We start from the raw sequence: 21,616 nt of genomic DNA on the forward strand, positions 1-21,616 counted from the left end.
TGTCCTTGTGAAGCTGCCAAAAAAGGGTGATGTGACAACGGTGTGTGATAATTGGCGGGGGATCATATTACTATCTATTCCCAGCAAAGTATTCACAAGAATTTTACTAGATCGACTGAAAGACCACCTCGATCAAAAACTCAGGAGTGAACAAGCTGGTTTCTGCAAAAACAGATCTTGCACAGACCAAATAAACACACTGCGCGTTATAATAGAGCAATGTCTGGAACTAGGAGTCCCACTGTATTTGGTCTTCATAGATTTTCTCAGGGCATTTGACTCCTTAGAAAGAATGTCTATGTGGAAATCCTTAGAGAAATACAGAATACCAAGAAACCTCATAATTCTTATAAAACAATTTTATGAGGACTATACATGTCAAGTTGTTCACAATGGCATGCTAAGCAATCCAATAGAAGTCAACACAGGGGTGCGCCCTCTCCCCCACTATATTCCTGATAGTAATGGATCTGGTCATGCCGAAGACATGTCTTGGAAACAGAACTGGACTACAATGGGGGCTGACACAACATATAGAGGATCTCGACTTTGCAGACGATCTTTGCTTACTCTCACAAAGTTTCCAACATATGGAAATAAAGTTAGCCCATCTACTAGAGGAGAGCAAGAGGGTAGGTCTGATGATTAACTGCAAGAAAACTAAAGAGATGAGATTAAACAGCAACGTTGATCCTAAACGAAAGTTCCAGGTGTATGGAAAACCTATAGATACTGTGACTGAGTTTCAGTATCTGGGCAGCCTGATGACAATGAATGGTGGTGCCAGTGCGGATGTCAAAAGTCGAATCAAAAAGGCAAACGCAGCCTCCGTACAACTGTACCAAATTTGGAGATCCCATGATATTTCCACGAAAACCAAACTGAGAATACTCCAAAGTAATGTGAAGACAGTCCTCCTGTATGGATGTGAGACATGGAAGGTGACAGCAGAGATAACAAAAAGCCTCCAAACCTTTATAAACCGCTGCCTTCGAAGAATACTAAATATCTGGTGGCCAAATGTAATTTCAAATAAAGAGTTGTGGGAAAGAACCCAAGAACAACAAGTGGACTTGCAGATCAAACGCAGAAAGTGAAGATGGATTGGCCATACTCTTCGCAAGGACAAGTCAATTGAGACAGAAGCCTTAAAATGGAATCCTCAAGGCAGCAGAAAAAGAGGAAGACCAAAGATAACTTGGAGAAGAAGTGTAGAGGAAGAAATAAAGAAGGCAGGGGCAACATGGACTGAGATAGAAAAAAATCGCCCAGGACAGAAACCGGTGGCACACATTTGTTGAAGCCCTTTGCTCCAGTGGGAGACACAGGATTAAGTTAAGTATTATTAGGGACACCATGTTTGTTTCTTACTTTGTACAGCACCACAGAATATGTTGGTGCTTTATAAATCAGTAATAATAATAATTGCTGTGGGTGAACACTGAACTAGGTAAGAAAGAAAGAAAGAAAGAAAGAAAGAAAGAAAGAAAGAAAGAAAGAAAGAAAGAAAGAAAGAAAGAAAGGCAGAAGTGATGGCACCACAGAGAAACAGTAAAGATGTAAACCGGCAGAAATATTTTTTCTTTTTTTTGTCATATCACATTTATCCTAAAACACTAAAAACAATGTGATAGGTAAGCCAAATCAGTAATTTCTCATTGTATGTTTTTTTTACTTCAGTTAATGGAGTTTCACCCCACTCTAAAGATATACAGTATATGGCTGTCTTAACACATCATCATATTCAAATAAGTCCTAGAAGCAGATGAATCAAATCCGATTGAACAAATGAAACAAAACATAATTACCCGCATATACTGGAATATATGTCGACCTTGTGTGTAAGTCAACTTTAATATTCAACTCTCTTAAGCTGGATTTTTTTTAATTGACTCAAGTATAAGTCTACCCAGCAAAGTTAATGGCTGCACTTGGGGCCCAGGAGGGCTTAATGTCTGCACTGCATACAGTATTGCAGCCATTAACACCTCCAGTCCCTTAAGTGCAGCCAATAACTCCCCCAGGACCCCCCTCCTCTCCCAAGTGCAGCATTATTTCACTCCCCTTCCTGCATCTTGGTATCCCCCCCCCCTCCTTACCTTGTTAATTGTTGTGGTCAGGACGTTCAGACCTGTGCTTTCCTGGCATTTTCATTATCAAAAACTTACCACAGGGTACATTGCTGAAAATGGGAATGTCACTAATAGTACACACATTACTCAGTGTTGCTTGTGACTCGTGTATAAGTCGACCCCAATACTTATATTTAGTGAGTCATACCTAAATGTCTAGACTTATACTCAAGTATATACGGTGCATTTGGTCATTTGTTGACCATAAAAATGATTGAAGATGAAGGGGCTGTGATAAGTGGTTCTTCAACAAAAAAACAAAATCAACTGTTATTGCACGTCATAAATAATATCTACAAATGCTATGGCAACCATTGGCAGATTATCTGGCCTTCGAACACCTTGTGTTGTTGTTAGTATTGTTGTCAGTAGTAGTACAAGTCTCCTGGCTGTTCTAGCACGACAGAGCCAATGGTCCTACTTATTCTTATATTTACTCTTTTATTGAATTACTATTAATATTATTTTATTCAAACCTACTTAAACATCTTGGCTCAGGATTCCAACCATTGATTGTACAATATGATCGTCGTAGTTGTTTTCTCTCAGGAGTTACAAAACCGTCATCACATCCATATGTAGCATGCTGGTCTAGTTCTGTGGTACGTGAAAAATAGAATCGAAATAATCCGTAGAAGGTTCCATTGTTTACCCTATGATTCCTACACCTTTTACCTGTAAAATTAGAAATCAACCAAGAGTTAGTTTAGTAAGTAAATTCACAGCACTATTATGTGACGTTGCAGCTTTATAGTGTGCCCTGTGATTTGTGTCAGTATTGCGGTACCCCCAAAGACCCCTTCCAGTGAGCCTTAGCACAATGTGTCGATGTAGTATAGTTTTCTATCAACGCCCCAAAGTGTTTTTCTGCTTTCCAGTAGCCCCTCCCAAAAAATGTAGCATGTTCCAGATCTCAAATGTGTAGTGTGTGTCTGATCTAAAAAGCTTATATGGTATGACCCCAGATTTTTATGTGTCTTTGCAATGTCTTCCAACTTTTATTGACTTAAGTCCCCTCCCCTCAATGGCAGGAACACTTGGAGGGAGGAGGCACCCCAAAAATAATAAAAATAATGGCATAGAAAGATACAATTGGCTTACCTCTGCAACAAAGGGAAAACCCACAAATGGTTAACACGTTTATTACATAGAGTAGCGGACACTTAGCTGATGATGCGTTTTGCGATTCACAGTCCACTTCCTCAGATCAGTAAAAAAAACAGTGATGCCTTGATTGAGGCAGTCATCATCAGCCACCTCAGATGACTTAAGTCAGGCATGTGTACAGGCCTTAAAGGGACACTGAAGCAAACTTATTTTGTACATGTTACCTTATAAGTCGTTTCAGTGCTCTCATAACAAGTAATCCGTTGTGTCCTCGCTGCTAAACGACGGCTGCAGAGCCCCCAAATCCCTCTGCAAACTTCCATGACCAACTTGGTCGTGGATTTTGCTGTGCTTAGAGGCAGAGCTTCCAGCTGTAGCTCTGCCCCTCCTGACATCAATCGCCGCGTGTAACGCCGCCTCTCCCCACCCCTCTCTGTGAAGGAAGAGTAAGAGGGGCGGGGAGAGGTGGCGATGCGCCGCGATTGACATCAGGAGGGGCAGAGCTAAAGGTGAAAGCTCTGCCTCTTTGAGGAAATGCCGTTCGGATTGCCCTCCGGGGATTTGGGGGCTCTGCAGCCCTCATTTAGCGGCGAGGACATGGCAGATTACTTGTTATGAGAGCACTGAAGCGACTTATAAGGTAACATGTTCAAAATAAGTTCGCTTCAGTGTCTCTTTAAGGTGGACCTGTACTCATGCACAGGACATAAGTAAAACATAAGCAAATCCACCCTGTATGTATTTAGAGAGAAGAGCCTGTCTAATTTCTGCTCATCTGTGAGTAATCACAACTTTAATTTGAGCTCTCAGCTGTGTCAGCACAGGAATCTCCACAGCTTCGGCAGACTCAGCTAATTTTTAAGCACAGGACTTTAACCCTTTGTCTGCTTCCAGGAAAGCAGGAAGTTCTGAGTTCAGGTCCACTTTAAGGCAAACAAAGTGATGTGCTCTGTGTTCAGGCTCAGTCAGCAGCAAGTTCTGTGATGTGGAATGTCTTATGCTAGGTACATGCAAGGCAAATTTTCTGTGTGATTGACGGGCAAAATGATTATTTCAGAAAGGTCTAATCTGATTTGTGATTGGTTTTCCGATAAATTTTGTGAATAGGAAGTCAATCGGAAATCAGATCAGACCTGTCAGAAATAATCTATTTGGTTGCCAACCTGACAGAAAATTGCATTGTGTGTACCTAGCACCGAATAGATTAACAGGCAGCCTGTTAATTTACATAACATTTTCAATGTCAATGTCGCCCATCGTAATCATCAAAAGTCTTTAAATAAATTAATTGGCTTCTGCATGCACCTCAGAGTGAAGAACAAAAGTCCAAAGTAGATGAGCACACCATGTTTAGTGCAAAAGCAGTTTTACAGCAACAACAACAACACATTTGTAAAGTGTTTTTTTTCCCATAGGACCTAAAGCGTGGAAGCTTATCTCAGATCAGCACATAGTGATGTGTATAGGGGTAAATGTTATATGGTCATAAATGCCAGACTGAACAGGTGGCTTTTCAGTTTTAACTTAAACGTGCCCGGGGTAGTGATGTCGCGAACATCACATTTTTGGTTCGCAAAATGAATCTTCCTCAAACTTTTGTGAACAGTGTGAACCACTGTAGACTTCAATGGCCAGGCAAATTCTAACACCTATAGGGGCTGTTTCTGCCCACACAACGAATGGAAAAATTGTTTAAAGGAAACCAAAGCTTAAAGCATACCCGAGGTGACATGTGATGGGATGAGATAGACATGTGTATGTACAGTGCCTAGCACACAAATAACTATGCTGTGTTCCTTTTTTTCTTTCTCCTCCTGAAAGAGTTAAATATCAGGTATGTAAGTGGCTGACTCAGTCCTGACTCGGGCAGGAAGTGACTACAGTGTGACCCTCACTGATAAGAAATTCCAACTATAAAACACTTTCCTAGCAGAAAATGGCTTCTGAGAGCAGAACAGAGATAAAAAGGGGTTAATAGTTCATAGATTATAGCTTTGGCATACTTCAATGAATGTGTCATTGAGCAAAAGCAATACAAAAGCAATGAAACAGTTAAAACTTAAAAAGTTGATTTAAACATAACATAAAACTATGAAATATCTTAAAAAGTCATTTTTAGGAGAAGGAAGATAGATACAGTTGTTTATTTCATTAGATTATTTTCAACTCGGGTGTCCTTTAAATAAATGAAAAGATGTATACATACTTGGGGCTTCCTCCAGCACCATCCACTCGGATCGCTTGAACGCCACCTTCTTCTGCTGCCAGCAGCTTCGATACCTGGTCCTGTCACTTTCATCAGTCGGAGCCAGTCTACGCAGAAGTGCGTGCTTTACGTATCTCTCCAGCAGGCGCTGGGAGCGATCCGAATGGATGGAGCTGGAGGAAGCCCCAGTCATGTATAAATCTTTTTATTTATTTAAGCTCTGGTACACTTTAAAAGCCCTAACACCTGGACAGTGGCATGCTGGAGGGGGACCCAGGGCAAAGGTTCCACGAAAAATGATGTAGTTTACACAGAGTCATGTTTTAACCACTTTACCACCACAGGTGCGTATATCTACGCTCCTTTTAACACCCTTTGCCTACCAGGAGCATAGATATACGCACCTTCCACCGCTGTCCGCGCTCCTGCTCGCACGCTCCTGCACTCATGCACACCACCGGCCGCTCGCCCGGAGATCAGTGAATGGGAAAAACCATTCCCGTTCATTGATCTCAGCCCCCAGCAATGATCGGCTGCTTCTATGAGAAGCAGCGCAATCATTGTGAAAAAAAAAAGTTTCCCAGCCTCGTTGAACTTCCTGTAAGCGTACTTCCTACGCTTACAGGACGCATTTACAAAAAATTACTGTGGCCATCTTGTGGCCAAATAGTAAAACTACACCCAAAACATTTTTCATATACAAATACTTACTTTTACACTATAAATTAACTCATTACCTCCCACCAAAAAAAAACATAAATAGTTACCTTAGGGACTGAACTCTTTAAATATTTATGTCAAGAGGGTATAACACTGTTACTTTATAAACTATGGGCTTGTAATTAGGGATGGACGCAAAACTGAAAAAAATGCACCTTTATTTCCAAATAAAATAATGGCCCCAAACATTGTGATAGGGACATACTTTAAATGGTGTAATAACCAGGACAAATGGGTAAATAAATTTCATGGATTTTAATTACAGTAGCATGCATTATTTAAAAACTATAATGGCTGAAAACTGAAAAATAATTATTTTTTTCCCACATTTTTTTCTATGTTGTCATTCAAACACATTTAGAATAAAATAAATCTTGGCATAATGTCCCACCTAAAGAAAGCCTAATTGGTGGCAAAAAAAACAAGATATAGTTCATTTCATTGCGATAAGTAATAATAAAGGTATAGACGAATGAATGGAAGGAGCGCTGAAAGGTGAAAATTGCTCTGGTGCTCAAGATGTAAAATCGCTCAGTGGTGAAGTGGTTCATCTGCAAAGGGCAGAAATCACATTACACTCCTAAATTTATGTAATAAAGTGTTTTAAAACATCCAGCATGTGTACACGTTGATCAGGCGGTGTAAGGGTTAGGCTCGGTTCACACTGACAGATGAAAAGCCATGTTTACTGCACAGCAAAAAAAAAACACAAAGAGATTTAGTTTATCTATTTAAAAAAAATCTTGAAGCTGCAGCAGCAGAGGCCAAAACACTTTTATCTGTTTTTCAAGATGTTGTTTGTTGCAGCCCCTGCAGTGGAGGCCAGAGTGATTTTGTCTTGGCATATACATTACATACAAAATGTATTTATTTTGAAAAAAAACATATTTGTTGCAGCCACTGTAGCAGAGGCCAGAACGATGTTGGGAATGGCATATACATTACATACATTTTTTTATGTTTGTTGCAGCCGCTGTAGCAGAGGCCAGAACGATGTTGGGAATGGCATATACATTACATACATTTTTTTATGCTTGTTGCAGCCGCTGTAGCAGAGGTCAGAATGTTTTTGTCATTGGCATATACAGTACATTACATACAAAAATTTAGTTTATTTAAACAAAAAAGAAAAAAAATCAGCAGCTATTGTAGCAGAAGCCAGAATGATGTTGGCATTGGCATAAATGTAATTTATTTTGGAAAATAAATTGTTTGTTGCAGCCGCTGTAGCAGAGGCCAGAACAATGTTGCCATGGCATATACTGTACATACATACATATGTTTTTTTTTGGGGGGGGGGAAATTGTTTTCTGACATTACTATACAGAAGGTGACAAGGAGCTTGATTCATTAAGACGAATAGCATGCCTTATCCAAGTTAACATGCCTTTCCAGCGATAACACACCTTATCCTAGTTAACACACCTTACCAGAGATAGCACGCCTTATCGAAGTTAGCACGCCTTATCAGAGTAGCATAGCGAGCGCTATGAACTTATGCCTGCTAATTGGCAATGGTGAAAGCTCCACAGAGCTCCTGCACGTTCGTAGTGCTTGCTATGATACTCTGATGAGGTGTGTTAAGTTTAAAAAGGCGTGTTATCCTGACTCTGATAAGGCGTATTATCTCTGATAAGGCATGTTAACTCTGATAAGGTGTGGTATCTCTGATAAGGCATGTTAACTCGGATAAGGAATGCTATTTGTCTTAGTAAATCAAGCCCTAGGCTCCTTCTAATGGTGCAGTTGTAGCAGAGGAAGGCACAGCTGCAGAGGAGTACTTAGCCGAGGATGATTGTGAAGAGGATGGAGAAGGAGTATTAGGAAAAAGGTGGTAGCAGGCCTGCATGCAATTTATGGTGGTGACACCAACTCCACTGTAGAGCCATGCATTCTATGCTTCCCAGCCATCAGCAGGTTTACTCAGTGGGCAGTGAAGGGGATATACCTGACCTGAGTGTGCTTTTAAGACCAGTCAACATTCTCAGCAGAAGCAGTAGAGGATGAGGTGTGCAGTGTAAGCTTGGCAATGCTTTCCAAAAGGATAGGGGCAGCATGACAGAAAGCTCTGGTTCCAAAGATTTTTAGTTGAACACAAGTTTGACAATTGACAAATGTTTTGAGGCCACAGAGGGTCTCCTTCAGAAAGTGCAGACAAAATGTCTTGTCTGCACTTTCTGAAGAAGGGAATCCTCTGTGGCCCCGAAGCAATTGTCAAACTTATGTTGACAAATACATTACACTACTTTTGCACTAAACATGGTGTGCTAACCTACTTTGGACTTTTGTTCTTCATACTTCTGTGCATGCTGAAGCTAATTAACCACTTAACGACCGTCTAACGCCGATAGGCGTCGGCGGGTCGTTAGTGGTTTCCCATGGCCTTTCCATGCTAGTTCACGGAGGGTGTCTCCGTGAACAGTGTGCGAGCCGCCGATCGCGGCTCGCACGCGTAATGTAAACATGCATCACCGCATTCTGATAGGCTGAAGCCCATACTACACGGCGCAGGACGGATATCCGTCCTGCGCAGCCCACAAGCCACGGGAGAGGTAGGGAAGTAGAGGGAGGGCGGAAATCGCTGCGGATGGGGGCTTTGAGGAGCCCCCCCCGCTAAACCATAATAGCCGGCGGCGATCAGACCCCCCCTACAGGACATCCCCCTAGTGGGGAAAGAAGGGGGGAAGTCTGGTCGCCCTGGCTCAATTACGATCTGTGCTGTGGGCTGTAGAGTCCACTCAGCACAGAAAGCTGAAAGTGAGCCCGGTCCTTAAGTGGTTAATGTAACTACTTACTGCACCAGGTGCAGTATAATCATGCCCTGGGAAACTTCATTTGAAGTCATTTGACTACCATTGCCGCAGGTTGGCAGGGTTATGAATGAATGGGAACATAGTTGAATAAATGGGAACATAGTTCCCATTTATAAATCTAAGTCCCTGAATCAATAAACGCTGGCATCTATTAGATGTATCTTCCGGCTGTTACACTGCCACACATTATTTACTTCTAAAATTAACCATTTCCCTCCCACACTCCCCCACAGTACACAAACATATATATATATATATATACTAGCTGGTCGCCCGGCGTTGCCCGGGTATGTAATTGGCTAAGGTTAGCTCTGCCCACTTTTTCTAATCCTAACACCCAATTACTCAATGATGACCTAGTTTGTGAGCGTTGCGGTCTTTGTCATCAATAATTGGCATTGAAATGAAATAAATCTAATTGGCTGTGGCTCCACTCCTTTGAAAATCAATAGGTGAATTTTGATTAGCTTTTGTAGGCTCCACCCACTTTTCTGAATATTAATCCCAGTCATCCAGTGACCAACTGTGCAAAGTTCAAGAACCCTGCCATTGACAGACAGTGTCATGCTACGTACACACATGCGACAACGATCGTTCGTTAAGAACGACGAACGAACTTTTAATTGATGAAAGAACGACCTAAGTAAAGGTAGTTTTAAAATGTGTGTAACGATCTGATCGTTAGAACGAACGTTACATCACAGAAAGCAACTATTGCGCCTGCGCATAAAAATGAGAAGTTCCATGGAGAAATAGTGAAATGCGCATGTCAAGCCTAGTACGAACGATCGTTTCCAACGATGTACTACTTTTGCAAACGATCGTCGTTGGTTAAAATCCGCCGAGACAGAACTTTCTTTTGTAGCGATTTGGCTCGTTCGTCGTTTGCCTTAATAGTCGGTGCTTCGTTTTTTGTAACGATCGTCGTTGGTAAAGATCGGGGAACGATCGTTACAAACGACTATAGTCGCATGTGTGTACGCACCTTAAGAATGGCTGCAGTGTGCATTCTGGCAGTGAAATTTGTATTTTTCTCCACCCACTGATGTCATAATGTTTCAAGGGTATGTATTTGGCTGCTGTTGGCTGTGGCCACTTTTTCTAACCCTAACACACAATTGTCAATAGTCAATGACCAAGTTTGTGAGATATGTGGTCTTTGGCATGAATAATTTTCATTGAAATGAAACACATCTGATTCGATGTTTGTGGCCCCACCCCTTTTCTAAATATTTAACCCCAGTCACCCAATGATCAACTGTACCAGGTTTGAGGCTTGTGCCATTAACAGTGCAAAAATGGCAGCAATTAAATATTTGCCTTGAAAATCAATAGAAGAATTGTAATTGGTTTTTGTAGGCTCCACCCACTTTTCTGAATATTAATCCCAGTCACTCAGTGACCAACTGTGCAAAGTTCTAGAACCCTACAATTAATAGTGAAAGAATGGCTGCAGTTTACATTTTCCCTGTGAAATTTGTGTTTGTCTCCGCCCACTGAAGACTCGGCATTGCCCATGTATGTATTTGACTGGTGTTGGCTCTGCCCACTTTTTCTAACCCTAACACAAAATTACTTAATGACCAAGTTTGTGAGCTTTGCGGTCTTTGGCATCAATAACCTGCATTAAAATGAAACAAATCAGATTGGCTGTTTGGGGCTCCACCCCCTTATATAAATTTAAACCCCAGTCACGCAATGATCAACTGTACCAGGTTTGAGTATTGTGCCATTAACAGTGTAAGAATGGCAGCAATGAAATATTCCCCTGAAAAATCAATAGGTAATTTTTGATTGTTTTTTGTAGGCTCCACCCACTTTTCTGAATATTAATCCCAGTCACCCAGTAACCAACTGTGCAAAGTTTGAGAACCCTACCATTAACAATGTAAGAATGGCTGCTGTTTACATTTTCCCAGTAAAATTTGTATTTGTCTCCGCCCACTTATGACCCTGCGTTGCCCGCTTATGTATTTGGCTGGTGTTGGCTGTGCCCACTTTCCTAACCCTAACACAGAATTAATCAATTACTCAATTACCAAGCTTGTGAGCTTTGCGGTGTTTGGCTACAATCATTTGCATTGGAATGAAACAAATCTGATTGGCAATTTGTGGCTCCACCCCTTTCTGAAATTGAACCCCAGTCACCCAATGATCAACTCTACCAGGTTTGAGGCTTGTGCCATTAACAGTGCAAGAATGGCAGAAATGTAAATATTCCCCTTGAAAATTAATAGGTCAATTTTGATTGGCTTTTATAGGCTCCAACCACTTTTCTGAATAATAATCCTAGTCACCCAAAGACCAACTGTGCAAAGCTTGACAACCCTACCATTAACACTGTAAGAAAAACAAAAGTTTGCTTTCTTAAAACTGAAAGAATTTGCGATAATTCAGGTTGGAGTGAGCTTGAGATGTCTCCCTGTGCATCACTGTTGAATATATGCAAATTAACCATTATTACCCTTAGAAGATAAACACACCTCCAGAACCGCTGGAATGCAATAATGTATTAGCTTGTTAATTTGTACAGAGCCATAATAATCCAACATGCATACAGACTGTTTTGGATTGTTTGATCCTCATCAGTGCATGGCATGAATTAATTTGGCTCTATGCAGTAGGGCTTGTAACACCGAGAGGTACAGACTAACCAGAAAGCTCATGGTGACCCAGAACTCATTGGAGTGTGTAAGGGACTACAATGGTCCTAAAAGTCCCCTTACTAAGATGTTAAGAAAAACAAAAGTTTGTTTTCTTAAAACAGAAATAATTTGCGATAATTCAGGTTGGAGTGAGCTTGAGATGTCTCCCAGTGCATCACTGCTGAATATATGCAAATTAACCATTCTACCCTTAGAAGCTAAACACACCTCCAGTGTAACAGTGTAAGAATGGCTGCAGTTTACATTTTCCAGTGAAATTTGTATTTGTCTCTTTTTGGTTATGGGAATAAAAAGTATCCTATACTTTATTCCAGGTAATGTACTATGTGTGTGCCAAATTTCATTCAAATCCATTCAGCCGTTTTTGCGTGATCGAGTAACAAACATCCAAACATCCAAACATCCAAACTTTCCCATTTATTATATTAGTAGGATATCCTACTAATATAATAAATGGGAAAGTTCGGATGTTTGGATGTTTGTTACTCGATCACGCAAAAACGGCTGAACGGATTTAAATGAAATTTGGCACACACATAGTACATTACCTGGAATAAAGTATAGGATACTTTTTATTCCCATAACCAAAAAGAGACAAATACTGGAAAATGTAAACTGCAGCCATTCTTACACTGTTACACTGGAGGTGTGTTTAGCTTCTAAGGGTATCATTCATAAAGAGGCTGTCGGTAGTGCGGGAAACCACCGTTCTTCTCCGCAACCGGTACTTTAGACTTCTGGGTGGGCATTCATAAAGAAGTGTGTAGGTGCGGTGGTAGTGCGGAGATTCCCCGAACTAGGCTGGCGGTAGGCAGGCGGAGACACGGAAGCTGCCGAGTTGATACAATTCTCCGTGTTCCGCTCTGCTGCAGCTGCCTGGGAGGTCTGTGTGTCTCCATACACTTGCATTGGTATCGCCACATCAGAGGGAGCGGACCGACCTGACACCGCTGGCGGTATTCTTTATGAATTAACATTTTGCTACATTTGTTCCGTTAATCACCGCACAAGGCGGTGATTTATCACTCTGATCGGTATGTCTTTTTTTCATGCGGAAAGAGCCTTTATGAATGCTGACTTTGCCGAGTGGTCGGTAAAGTCAGCTGTTTTTAGCATTTCCGCATGCGGAAATGCTTTATGAATGATACCCTAAGGGTAGAATGGTTAATTTGCATATATTCAGCAGTGATGCACTGGGAGACATGTCAAGCTCACTCCAACCTGAATTATCGCAAATTCTTTCTGTTTTAAGAAAGCAAACATTTGTTTTTCTTAACATCTTAGTAAGGGGGCTTTTAGGACCATTGTAGTCCCTTACACACTCCAATGAGTTCTGGGTCACCATGAGCTTTCTGGTTAGTCTGTACCTCTCGGTGTTACAAGCCCTACAGCATAGAGCCAGATTAATCCATGCCATGTACTGATGAGGATCAAGCAATCCAAAACAGTCTGCATGCAGGATTATTATGACTCTGTACAAATTAATAAACTGACACATCATTGCATTCCAGCAGTTCTAGAGGTGTGTTTAGCTTTTAAGGGTAACAATGGTTAATTTGCATATATTCAACAGTGATGCACTGGGAGACATTTTAAGCTCACTCCAACCTGAATTATCGCAAATTCTTTCTGTTTTTAAAAAGTAAACTTTTGTTTTTCTTACACTGTTAATGGTAGGGTTTTCAAACGTTGCACAGTTGGTTGATTTTCAAGGGGGATATTTCTGCCATTCTTGCACTGTTAATGGCACAAGCCTCAAACCTGGTATAGTTGATCATTAGGTGACTGGGGTTCAATTTCAGAAAGGGGGTGGAGCCACAAATAGCCAATCAGATTTGTTTAATTCCAATGCAAATTATTGTTGCCAAACACCGCAAAGCTCACAAACTTGGTAATTGAGTAATTTATTAATTGTGTGTTAGGGTTAGGAAAGTGGGCACAGCCAACACCAGCCAAATACATAAGCGGGCAACGCAGGGTCATAAGTGGGCGGAGACAAATACAAATTTTACTGGGAAAATGTAAACAGCAGCCATTCTTACACTGTTAATGGTAGGGTTCTCAAACTTTGCACAGTTGGTTACTGGGTGACTGGGATTAATATTCAGAAAAGTGGGTGGAGCCTGCAAAAAACAATCAAAAATTACCTATTGATTTTTCAGGGGAATATTTCATTGCTGCCATTCTTGCACTGTTAATGGCACAAGCCTCAAACCTGGTACAGTTGATCATTGCGTGACTGGGGTTTAAATTTATATAAGGGGATGGAGCCCCAAACAGCCAATCTGATTTGTTTCACTTTAATGCAGGTTATTGATGCCAAAGACCGCAAAGCTCACAAACTTGGTCATTGAGTAATTGTGTTTTAGGGTTAGGAAAAGTGGGCGGAGCAAACACCAGCCAAATACATACTCGGTAGGCGGAGACAAATACAAATTTCACTGAGAAAATGTAAACTGCAGCAATTCTTACACTATTAATGGTAGGGTTCTCAAACTTTGCACAGTTGGTCACTGGGTGACTGAGATTAATATTCAGAAAAGTGGGTGGAGCCTACAAAAGCCAATCAAAATCCACCTATTAATCTTTAAGGGGAATATTTAATTGATGCCATTCTTGCACTGTTAATGGCACAAGCCTCTTGCACTGTTAATCACCTGTACCTGGTACAGTTGGCCATTGGGTAATTGGGGTTTAAATTCAGAAAAGGGGTGGAGCCACAGCCAATCATATTTATTTTATTTCAATGCAAATTATTGATGCCAAAGACCACAAAGCTCACAAACTTGGTCATTAAGTAATTTTGTGTTAGGGTTAGAAAAAGTGGGCGGAGCCAAAAACCAGCCAAATACATACCTGGGCAATGCCAAGTCATCAGTGGGCGGAGACAAACACAAATTTCACTGGGAAAATGTAAACTGCAGCCATTCATACACTATTAATTGTAGGGTTCTAAAACTTTGCACAGTTGGTCACTGGGTGACTGGGATTAATATTCAGAAAAGTGGGTGGAGCCTACAAAAAACAATCACAATTCACCTATTGATTTTCAAGGCAAATATTTAATTGTTAATGGCACAAGCCCCAAACCTGGTACAGTTGATCATTGGGTGACTGGGGTTAATTATTTAGAAAAGGGGTGGGACCACAAACAGCGAATCAGATGTGTTTCATTTCAATGAAAATTATTCATGCCAAAGACCACAAATCTCACAAACTTGGTCATTGACTATTGACAATTGTGTGTTAGGGTTAGAAAAAGTGGCCACAGCCAACAGCAGCCAAATACATACCCGGGAAACATTAGGACATCAGTGGGTGGAGAAAAATACAAATTACACTGCTGGAATGTAAACTGAAATTTGGCACACACATAGTACATTGCCTGGAATAAAGTATAGGATACTTTTTATTCCCATAACCAAAAAGTGGGCGGAGACAAATACAAATTTCACTGGAAAATGTAAACTGCAGCCATTCTTACACTGTTACACTGGAGGTGTGTTTAGCTTCTAAGGGTAACAATGGTTAATTTGCATATATTCAGCAGTGATGCACTGGGAGACATCTCAAGCTCACTCCAACTTGAATTATCGCAAATTCTTTCTGTTTTAAGAAAGCAAACTTTTGTTTTTTTTAACATCTTAGTAAGGGGGCTTTTAGGACCATTGTAGTCCCTTACACACTCCAATGAGTTCTGGGTCAGTCTGTACCTCTCGGTGTTACAAGCCCTACTGCATAGAGCCAAATTAATCCATGCCATGCACTGATGATGATCAAAAAATCCAAAACAGTCTGTATGCAGTTTGGATTATTATGGCTCTGTACAAATTAACAAACTGACACATCATTGCATTCCAGCAGTTCTGGAGGTGTGTTAAGCTTTTAAGGGTAACCATGGTTAATTTGCATATATTCAGCAGTGATGCCCTGGGAGACATCTCAAGCTCACTCCAACCTGAATTATTGCAAATTCTTTCTGTTTTAAGACAGCAAAGTTTTGTTTGTCTTACTCTGTCAATGGCAGGTTTCTTAAACTTTGCACAGTTGGTCACTGGGTGACTGAGATTAATATTCAGAAAAGTGGGTGAAGCCTACAAAAGCTAATCAAAATTTACCTATTGATTTTCAAAGGAGTGGAGCCACAGCCAATTAGATTTATTTCATTTCAATGCCAATTATTGATGCCAAAGACCGCAAAGCTCACAAACTAGGTCATCCTTGAGTAATTGTGTGTTAGGATTAGAAAAAGTGGGCAGAGGTAACACTAGCCAATTACATACCCGGGCAACGCCGGGCGACCAGCTAGTATGTATATATATATATATATATATATATATATATAAAAGAGAATACCCAAATAGTTGCATTAGGGACTGATTGTTTTTAATAGGTATGTCAAGGGGGTATATAACTGTTATTTTTTAATTTGCAGGCTTATAAATAGTGATGGACGCAAAATTGAAAAAAATGCACCTTTATTTCCAAATAAAATACTGGCGCCATACATTGTTCTGGGGAAAATTTTAAATGTTGCAATAACCGGGACAAATGGGCAAATGAAATGTGTGGGTTTATTCACAGTAGAACGTTTTATTTTAACACTATAATGGCCGAAAACCGAGAAATAATTAATTTCTTCCATTTTTTTTCTTATTATTTCAATTAAAATGTGTTTGGAATAAAATAATTCTTAGAATAATGTACCTCCCATAGAAAACCTAATTGGTGGCGGAAAAAACATGATATAGATCATGTAGTTGTGATTAGTTGTGATTAAGTTATTGGCGAAAGAATGGGAGGAGTGCTGACAGGTGAAAATTGCTCTGGTCATAGAGGGGTAAAGCCCCTCAGGGGTCAAGTAGTTAATGGAAATTTTTTAAACTTACTGTAACATTTAGGCTCAGGATTCCATACATTGTTTGTACAGGATGTTTGTACACGTTCTTGTCGGCTTGCAGTTACAAACCCATCTTTACACCAGTATGTACCACTTTTACTTGATCTTTGGAAGAAAAGATGGGACAGGAAAAAGCCATTGTCAACTTCGGGTGTGTTACAAATTTCACCTGTAAAAATAAAAGGCAGACAAAAGTTTGTTCAGCTAGAATAATATAGTTCAACATATAAAAATAGAGTACATTTATAGTAAAATATAGAATAAACACACACACAATTGTTTTAGAAAACACCAATATACATATTCTGTGTTGCTGTAAAAGAAACAAACATGGGCTGCCTGCTGCTGCTAGTAGGAGGAGGCAGGCCTGAATTTACATTACAAGAGCCTGTAGGCACAGATATCCTGGCACCCTCTACTTCACCCTCCATGGAGCTACAAACCAGGGTTGCTCGAATGTACCAAAATTCGATTCGGGTACATTCGAATTCAGACCCACGGAAAATTCGGATTCGGATGTGATCGTCGAATTCAGTTCGGATTCGAATTTGGTTCGAGTTGCGTAAAAGAATTCGGGAAAAATTCGTGTTCGCAAATTCGGATGGGTTTTTTTTTTAAAGGGAAATCACATGTAAATAGGTCTAATATTAAAAAAAAAAATGTGATGGAAAACTTTTTTTTCAGCATTTCTTGTTTATTCATCATCACCGTCTTCTTTTTTTTTCTCTCCATCTTTTTCTTCATCATCTTCTTCTTCACTGGCATCTGGTTCTTTAAGTTCTTCTTCTTCTTCACCTGGTTCATCTTCAATTTTTTTTTCATCTTCTTCTTCACCTGGTTCTTCTTCGTCTTCTTATTCTCCTTCTTCATCAACATAATCTGGTTCTTCTTCACCTGGTTCTTCTCTTCTTCTTCTTCTCCTGGTTCTTCTCTTCTTCATCTTCACCTTGTTCTTCTCTTCTTCATCTTCACCTGGTTCTTCTCTTCTTCTTCTTCTTCACCTGGTTCTTCTATTCTTCTTCTTCTTCACCTGGTTTTTCTCTTTTTCTTCTTCACCAGGTTCTTCTCTTCTTCTTCTTCACCTTGTTCTTCTTCATCTTCTTATTCTTCATCAACATCATCTGGTTCTTCTTCACCTGGTTCTTTTCGTCTTCACCTGGTTCTTTTCTTCGTCACCTGTTTCTTCTTCTTCACCTGGTTCTTCTTCTTCTTCTTCACATGGTTCTTCTTCTTCTTCTTCACCGTCCACCACCAACATTCTTTGTTTTTTCCTTTACAGAACTGTACTGTTGTAAAATGTTATCTTCAACACCAGCATAGCTATTGTAGTGGCGTAATAGCTAGTGGTGCATGGCAGCATAATTCTGTGGACCCTGGCAGTGGGAACACAGACAGGCAGGAGGATAACTGTAGTAGCAGGAGGAGGAGGAGGAGGAGGAGGAGTGATGTATGGCAGCAGGCAATGTCACAGGCCAATGGTACCTAGCGTTGGTACCATGGCTGAAAAAAAAAATTGTGATGGAAAACTTTTTTTTCAGCATTTCTTGTTTATTCATCATCACCGTCTTCTTTTTTTTTCTCTCCATCTTTTTCTTCATCATCTTCTTTTCTGTTTTACCCTCTTTTTGTTTCTCGTCATCAATCATTCATTACTATCATCTTCATCATCTTCTTCTTCACTGGCATCTGGTTCTTTAAGTTCTTCTTCTTCTTCACCTGGTTCATCTTCAATTTTTTTTTCATCTTCTTCTTCACCTGGTTCTTCTTCGTCTTCTTATTCTCCTTCTTCATCAACATAATCTGGTTCTTCTTCACCTGGTTCTTCTCTTCTTCTTCTTCTCCTGGTTCTTCTCTTCTTCATCTTCACCTTGTTCTTCTCTTCTTCATCTTCACCTGGTTCTTCTCTTCTTCTTCTTCTTCACCTGGTTCTTCTATTCTTCTTCTTCTTCACCTGGTTTTTCTCTTTTTCTTCTTCACCAGGTTCTTCTCTTCTTCTTCTTCACCTTGTTCTTCTTCATCTTCTTATTCTTCATCAACATCATCTGGTTCTTCTTCACCTGGTTCTTTTCGTCTTCACCTGGTTCTTTTCTTCGTCACCTGTTTCTTCTTCTTCACCTGGTTCTTCTTCTTCTTCTTCTTCTTCACATGGTTCTTCTTCTTCTTCTTCACCGTCCACCACCAACATTCTTTGTTTTTTCCTTTACAGAACTGTACTGTTGTAAAATGTTATCTTCAACACCAGCATAGCTATTGTAGTGGCGTAATAGCTAGTGGTGCATGGCAGCATAATTCTGTGGACCCTGGCAGTGGGAACACAGACAGGCAGGAGGATAACTGTAGTAGCAGGAGGAGGAGGAGGAGGAGGAGTGATGTATGGCAGCAGGCAATGTCACAGGCCAATGGTACCTAGCGTTGGTACCATGGCTGAAAAAAAAAATGTGATGGAAAACTTTTTTTTCAGCATTTCTTGTTTATTCATCATCACCGTCTTCTTTTTTTTTTTCTCTCCATCTTTTTCTTCATCATCTTCTTTTCTGTTTTACCCTCTTTTTGTTTCTCGTCATCAATCATTCATTACTATCATCTTCATCATCTTCTTCTTCACTGGCATCTGGTTCTTTAAGTTCTTCTTCTTCTTTACCTGGTTCATCTTCAATTTTTTTTTCATCTTCTTCTTCACCTGGTTCTTCTTCGTCTTCTTATTCTCCTTCTTCATCAACATAATCTGGTTCTTCTTCACCTGGTTCTTCTCTTCTTCTTCTTCTCCTGGTTCTTCTCTTCTTCATCTTCACCTTGTTCTTCTCTTCTTCATCTTCACCTGGTTCTTCTCTTCTTCTTCTTCTTCACCTGGTTCTTCTATTCTTCTTCTTCTTCACCTGGTTTTTCTCTTTTTCTTCTTCACCAGGTTCTTCTCTTCTTCTTCTTCACCTTGTTCTTCTTCATCTTCTTATTCTTCATCAACATCATCTGGTTCTTCTTCACCTGGTTCTTTTCGTCTTCACCTGGTTCTTTTCTTCGTCACCTGGTTCTTCTTCTTCACCTGGTTCTTCTTCTTCTTCTTCTTCACATGGTTCTTCTTCTTCTTCTTCACCGTCCACCACCAACATTCTTTGTTTTTTCCCTTACAGAACTGTACTGTTGTAAAATGTTATCTTCAACACCAGCATAGCTATTGTAGTGGCGTAATAGCTAGTGGTGCATGGCAGCAGCGCATAATTCTGTGGACCCTGGCAGTGGGAACACAGACAGGCAGGAGGATAACTGTAGTAGCAGGAGGAGGAGGAGGAGGAGGAGTGACGTATGGCAGCAGGCAATGTCACAGGCCAATGGTACCTAGCGTTGGTGCCATGGCTGAAAATAAACAGCAAAGAGCAGGAGGAGGTTCCGGACAGCAGTCGTGCAGCCCACATTGTGCCCAATGCACAACTGGGACAGCACAGTTTTCAACCCAGACACCTCAGAATTAATTTTTTTTATACAACAGTATAGCTATTGTAGTGGTGCAATAGCTAGTGGCGGCGCATGGCAGCAGCACATAATTCTGTGGACCTTGGTGGTGGGAACACAGACAGGCAGGAGGATAAACTCAGCAGGAGGAGGAGTGGCGAATGGCAGCAGGCAATGTCACAGGCCAATGGTACCTAGCGTTGGTACCATGGCTGAAAATAAACAGCAAAGAGCAGGAGGAGGAGGTTCCGGACAGCAGTCGTGCAGCCCACATTGTGCCCGATGCACAACTGAGACAGCACGGTTTTCAACCCAGACACCTCAGAATTTTTTTTTTTTACAACAGTATAGCTATTGTAGTGGCGTAATAGCTAGTGGCGCATGGCAGCAGCGCATAATTCTGTGGACCCTGGCGGTGGGAACACAGACAGGCAGGAGGATAACTGTAGTAGCAGCAGCAGCAGGAGGAGGAGGAAGAGGAGGAGTAGTGACGTATGGCAGCTCCGCTGTTCCCCCTCAGCAGCGACCTCCAGCACCTCCAACTCCTCCTCACCCTCCTCCAGCGATTCAAATTCCTGCACAGCAGTGGACTGCGCAGGCGGCTGCTGTTCCAGCTGGTTCCTCCCCCAAATCCACCAAATCGCCAAGTGCCCTGTCCAGCAGACAAACAAAGGGCACCCACTGGCAGAGGGATGCCCGCTCCTGGCTCACCAGGTTGGTTCCCTGCAGGAAGAGAGCCAACACCAAGCAGACCTGCTGCATCTGCCCCCACTGTGTGTTGGTGAGGAGCTGGAGTTTGGTGGTGCCTTCGAGAGTGCCCTCCACGATGTACCGGTTGACAGCCCTCCTCTGCTCAACCAGCCGCTCCAACATCGCCAGGGTGGAGTTCCAGCGAGTCGGCACATCGATGACAAGGCGGTGTGGTGGCAGGCCCTTGCGTTGCTGGATCTCTGCCAGCTTTGATGTAGCAGCAGCTGAGCGGCGGAAAGTGCGCACAATTTTCCGCACCGCTTCCAACAGCTCTTTCACCCCCTGGTAGGTGCGCAGGAACTTCTGCACCACCAGGTTCAGGACGTAAGCCAAGCAGGGGATGTGGGATAAGTGTCCCCTGCTGATGGCAGTCAGCAGGTTGGCCGCATTGTCGGACACCACCAATCCGACTCGGAGGCCTCTGGGGGTCAGCCACGTCTTCTCCTGCTCCCTCAGGTAGCGGAGCACGTTGGCTGCTGTCAGACTGTTCTTCCCCAGGGTCACCATCTCCAGCAGCGCTTGGCAGTGGCGGGCCTTCACACTGCTGTTGCGTTGTCGCTTGGCGGCGGGAGCTACTGCTTCTCCCCTGACCCCGTGTGGTGGCACCACATAGTGGGTGACTGGTGCCGCTGCTGCTGCGCCCGAGGGTGGACCTGCTGCTTCCTGGCTTGGGCTTTCCACCAGGCTGACCCAGTGTGCCGTAAAGGACAGATAGCATTCTGTCCCAAAACTGCTGCTCCATGAATCCATGGTTATGTGGATCCGTGCACTCACAGCGTGATCGAGTGCGCGGCCCACGTTCGCCATGGCAAACCGGTGCAGTGCTGGGATCGCCGTGCGGGAGAAGTAGTGGCGGCTGGGGACTTGCCACCCTG

At 41.8% G+C, this 21,616-nt stretch overlaps 1 protein-coding gene across 3 annotated transcripts in view; it reads right to left on the reverse strand.

Moving 5' to 3' along the window:
* The window catches only part of LOC137524286 (complement factor H-related protein 1-like), a 95,755-nt gene that overhangs the window by 58,178 nt on the left and 15,961 nt on the right, over positions 1–21,616 (reverse strand). For all 3 annotated transcript variants that reach the window (XM_068243974.1, XM_068243971.1, XM_068243972.1), the window contains exons 2-3: positions 16,534–16,713; positions 2,613–2,807 (exon numbers count right to left, since the gene is read on the reverse strand). In XM_068243974.1, the coding sequence (XP_068100075.1) occupies positions 2,613–2,807; positions 16,534–16,713 (375 nt within the window). The remainder of the gene's footprint in view (positions 1–2,612; positions 2,808–16,533; positions 16,714–21,616) is intronic.

The sequence above is a fragment of the Hyperolius riggenbachi genome, chromosome 7, assembly GCF_040937935.1.
Source record: "Hyperolius riggenbachi isolate aHypRig1 chromosome 7, aHypRig1.pri, whole genome shotgun sequence".
Taxonomy (NCBI): Eukaryota; Metazoa; Chordata; class Amphibia; order Anura; family Hyperoliidae; genus Hyperolius; species Hyperolius riggenbachi.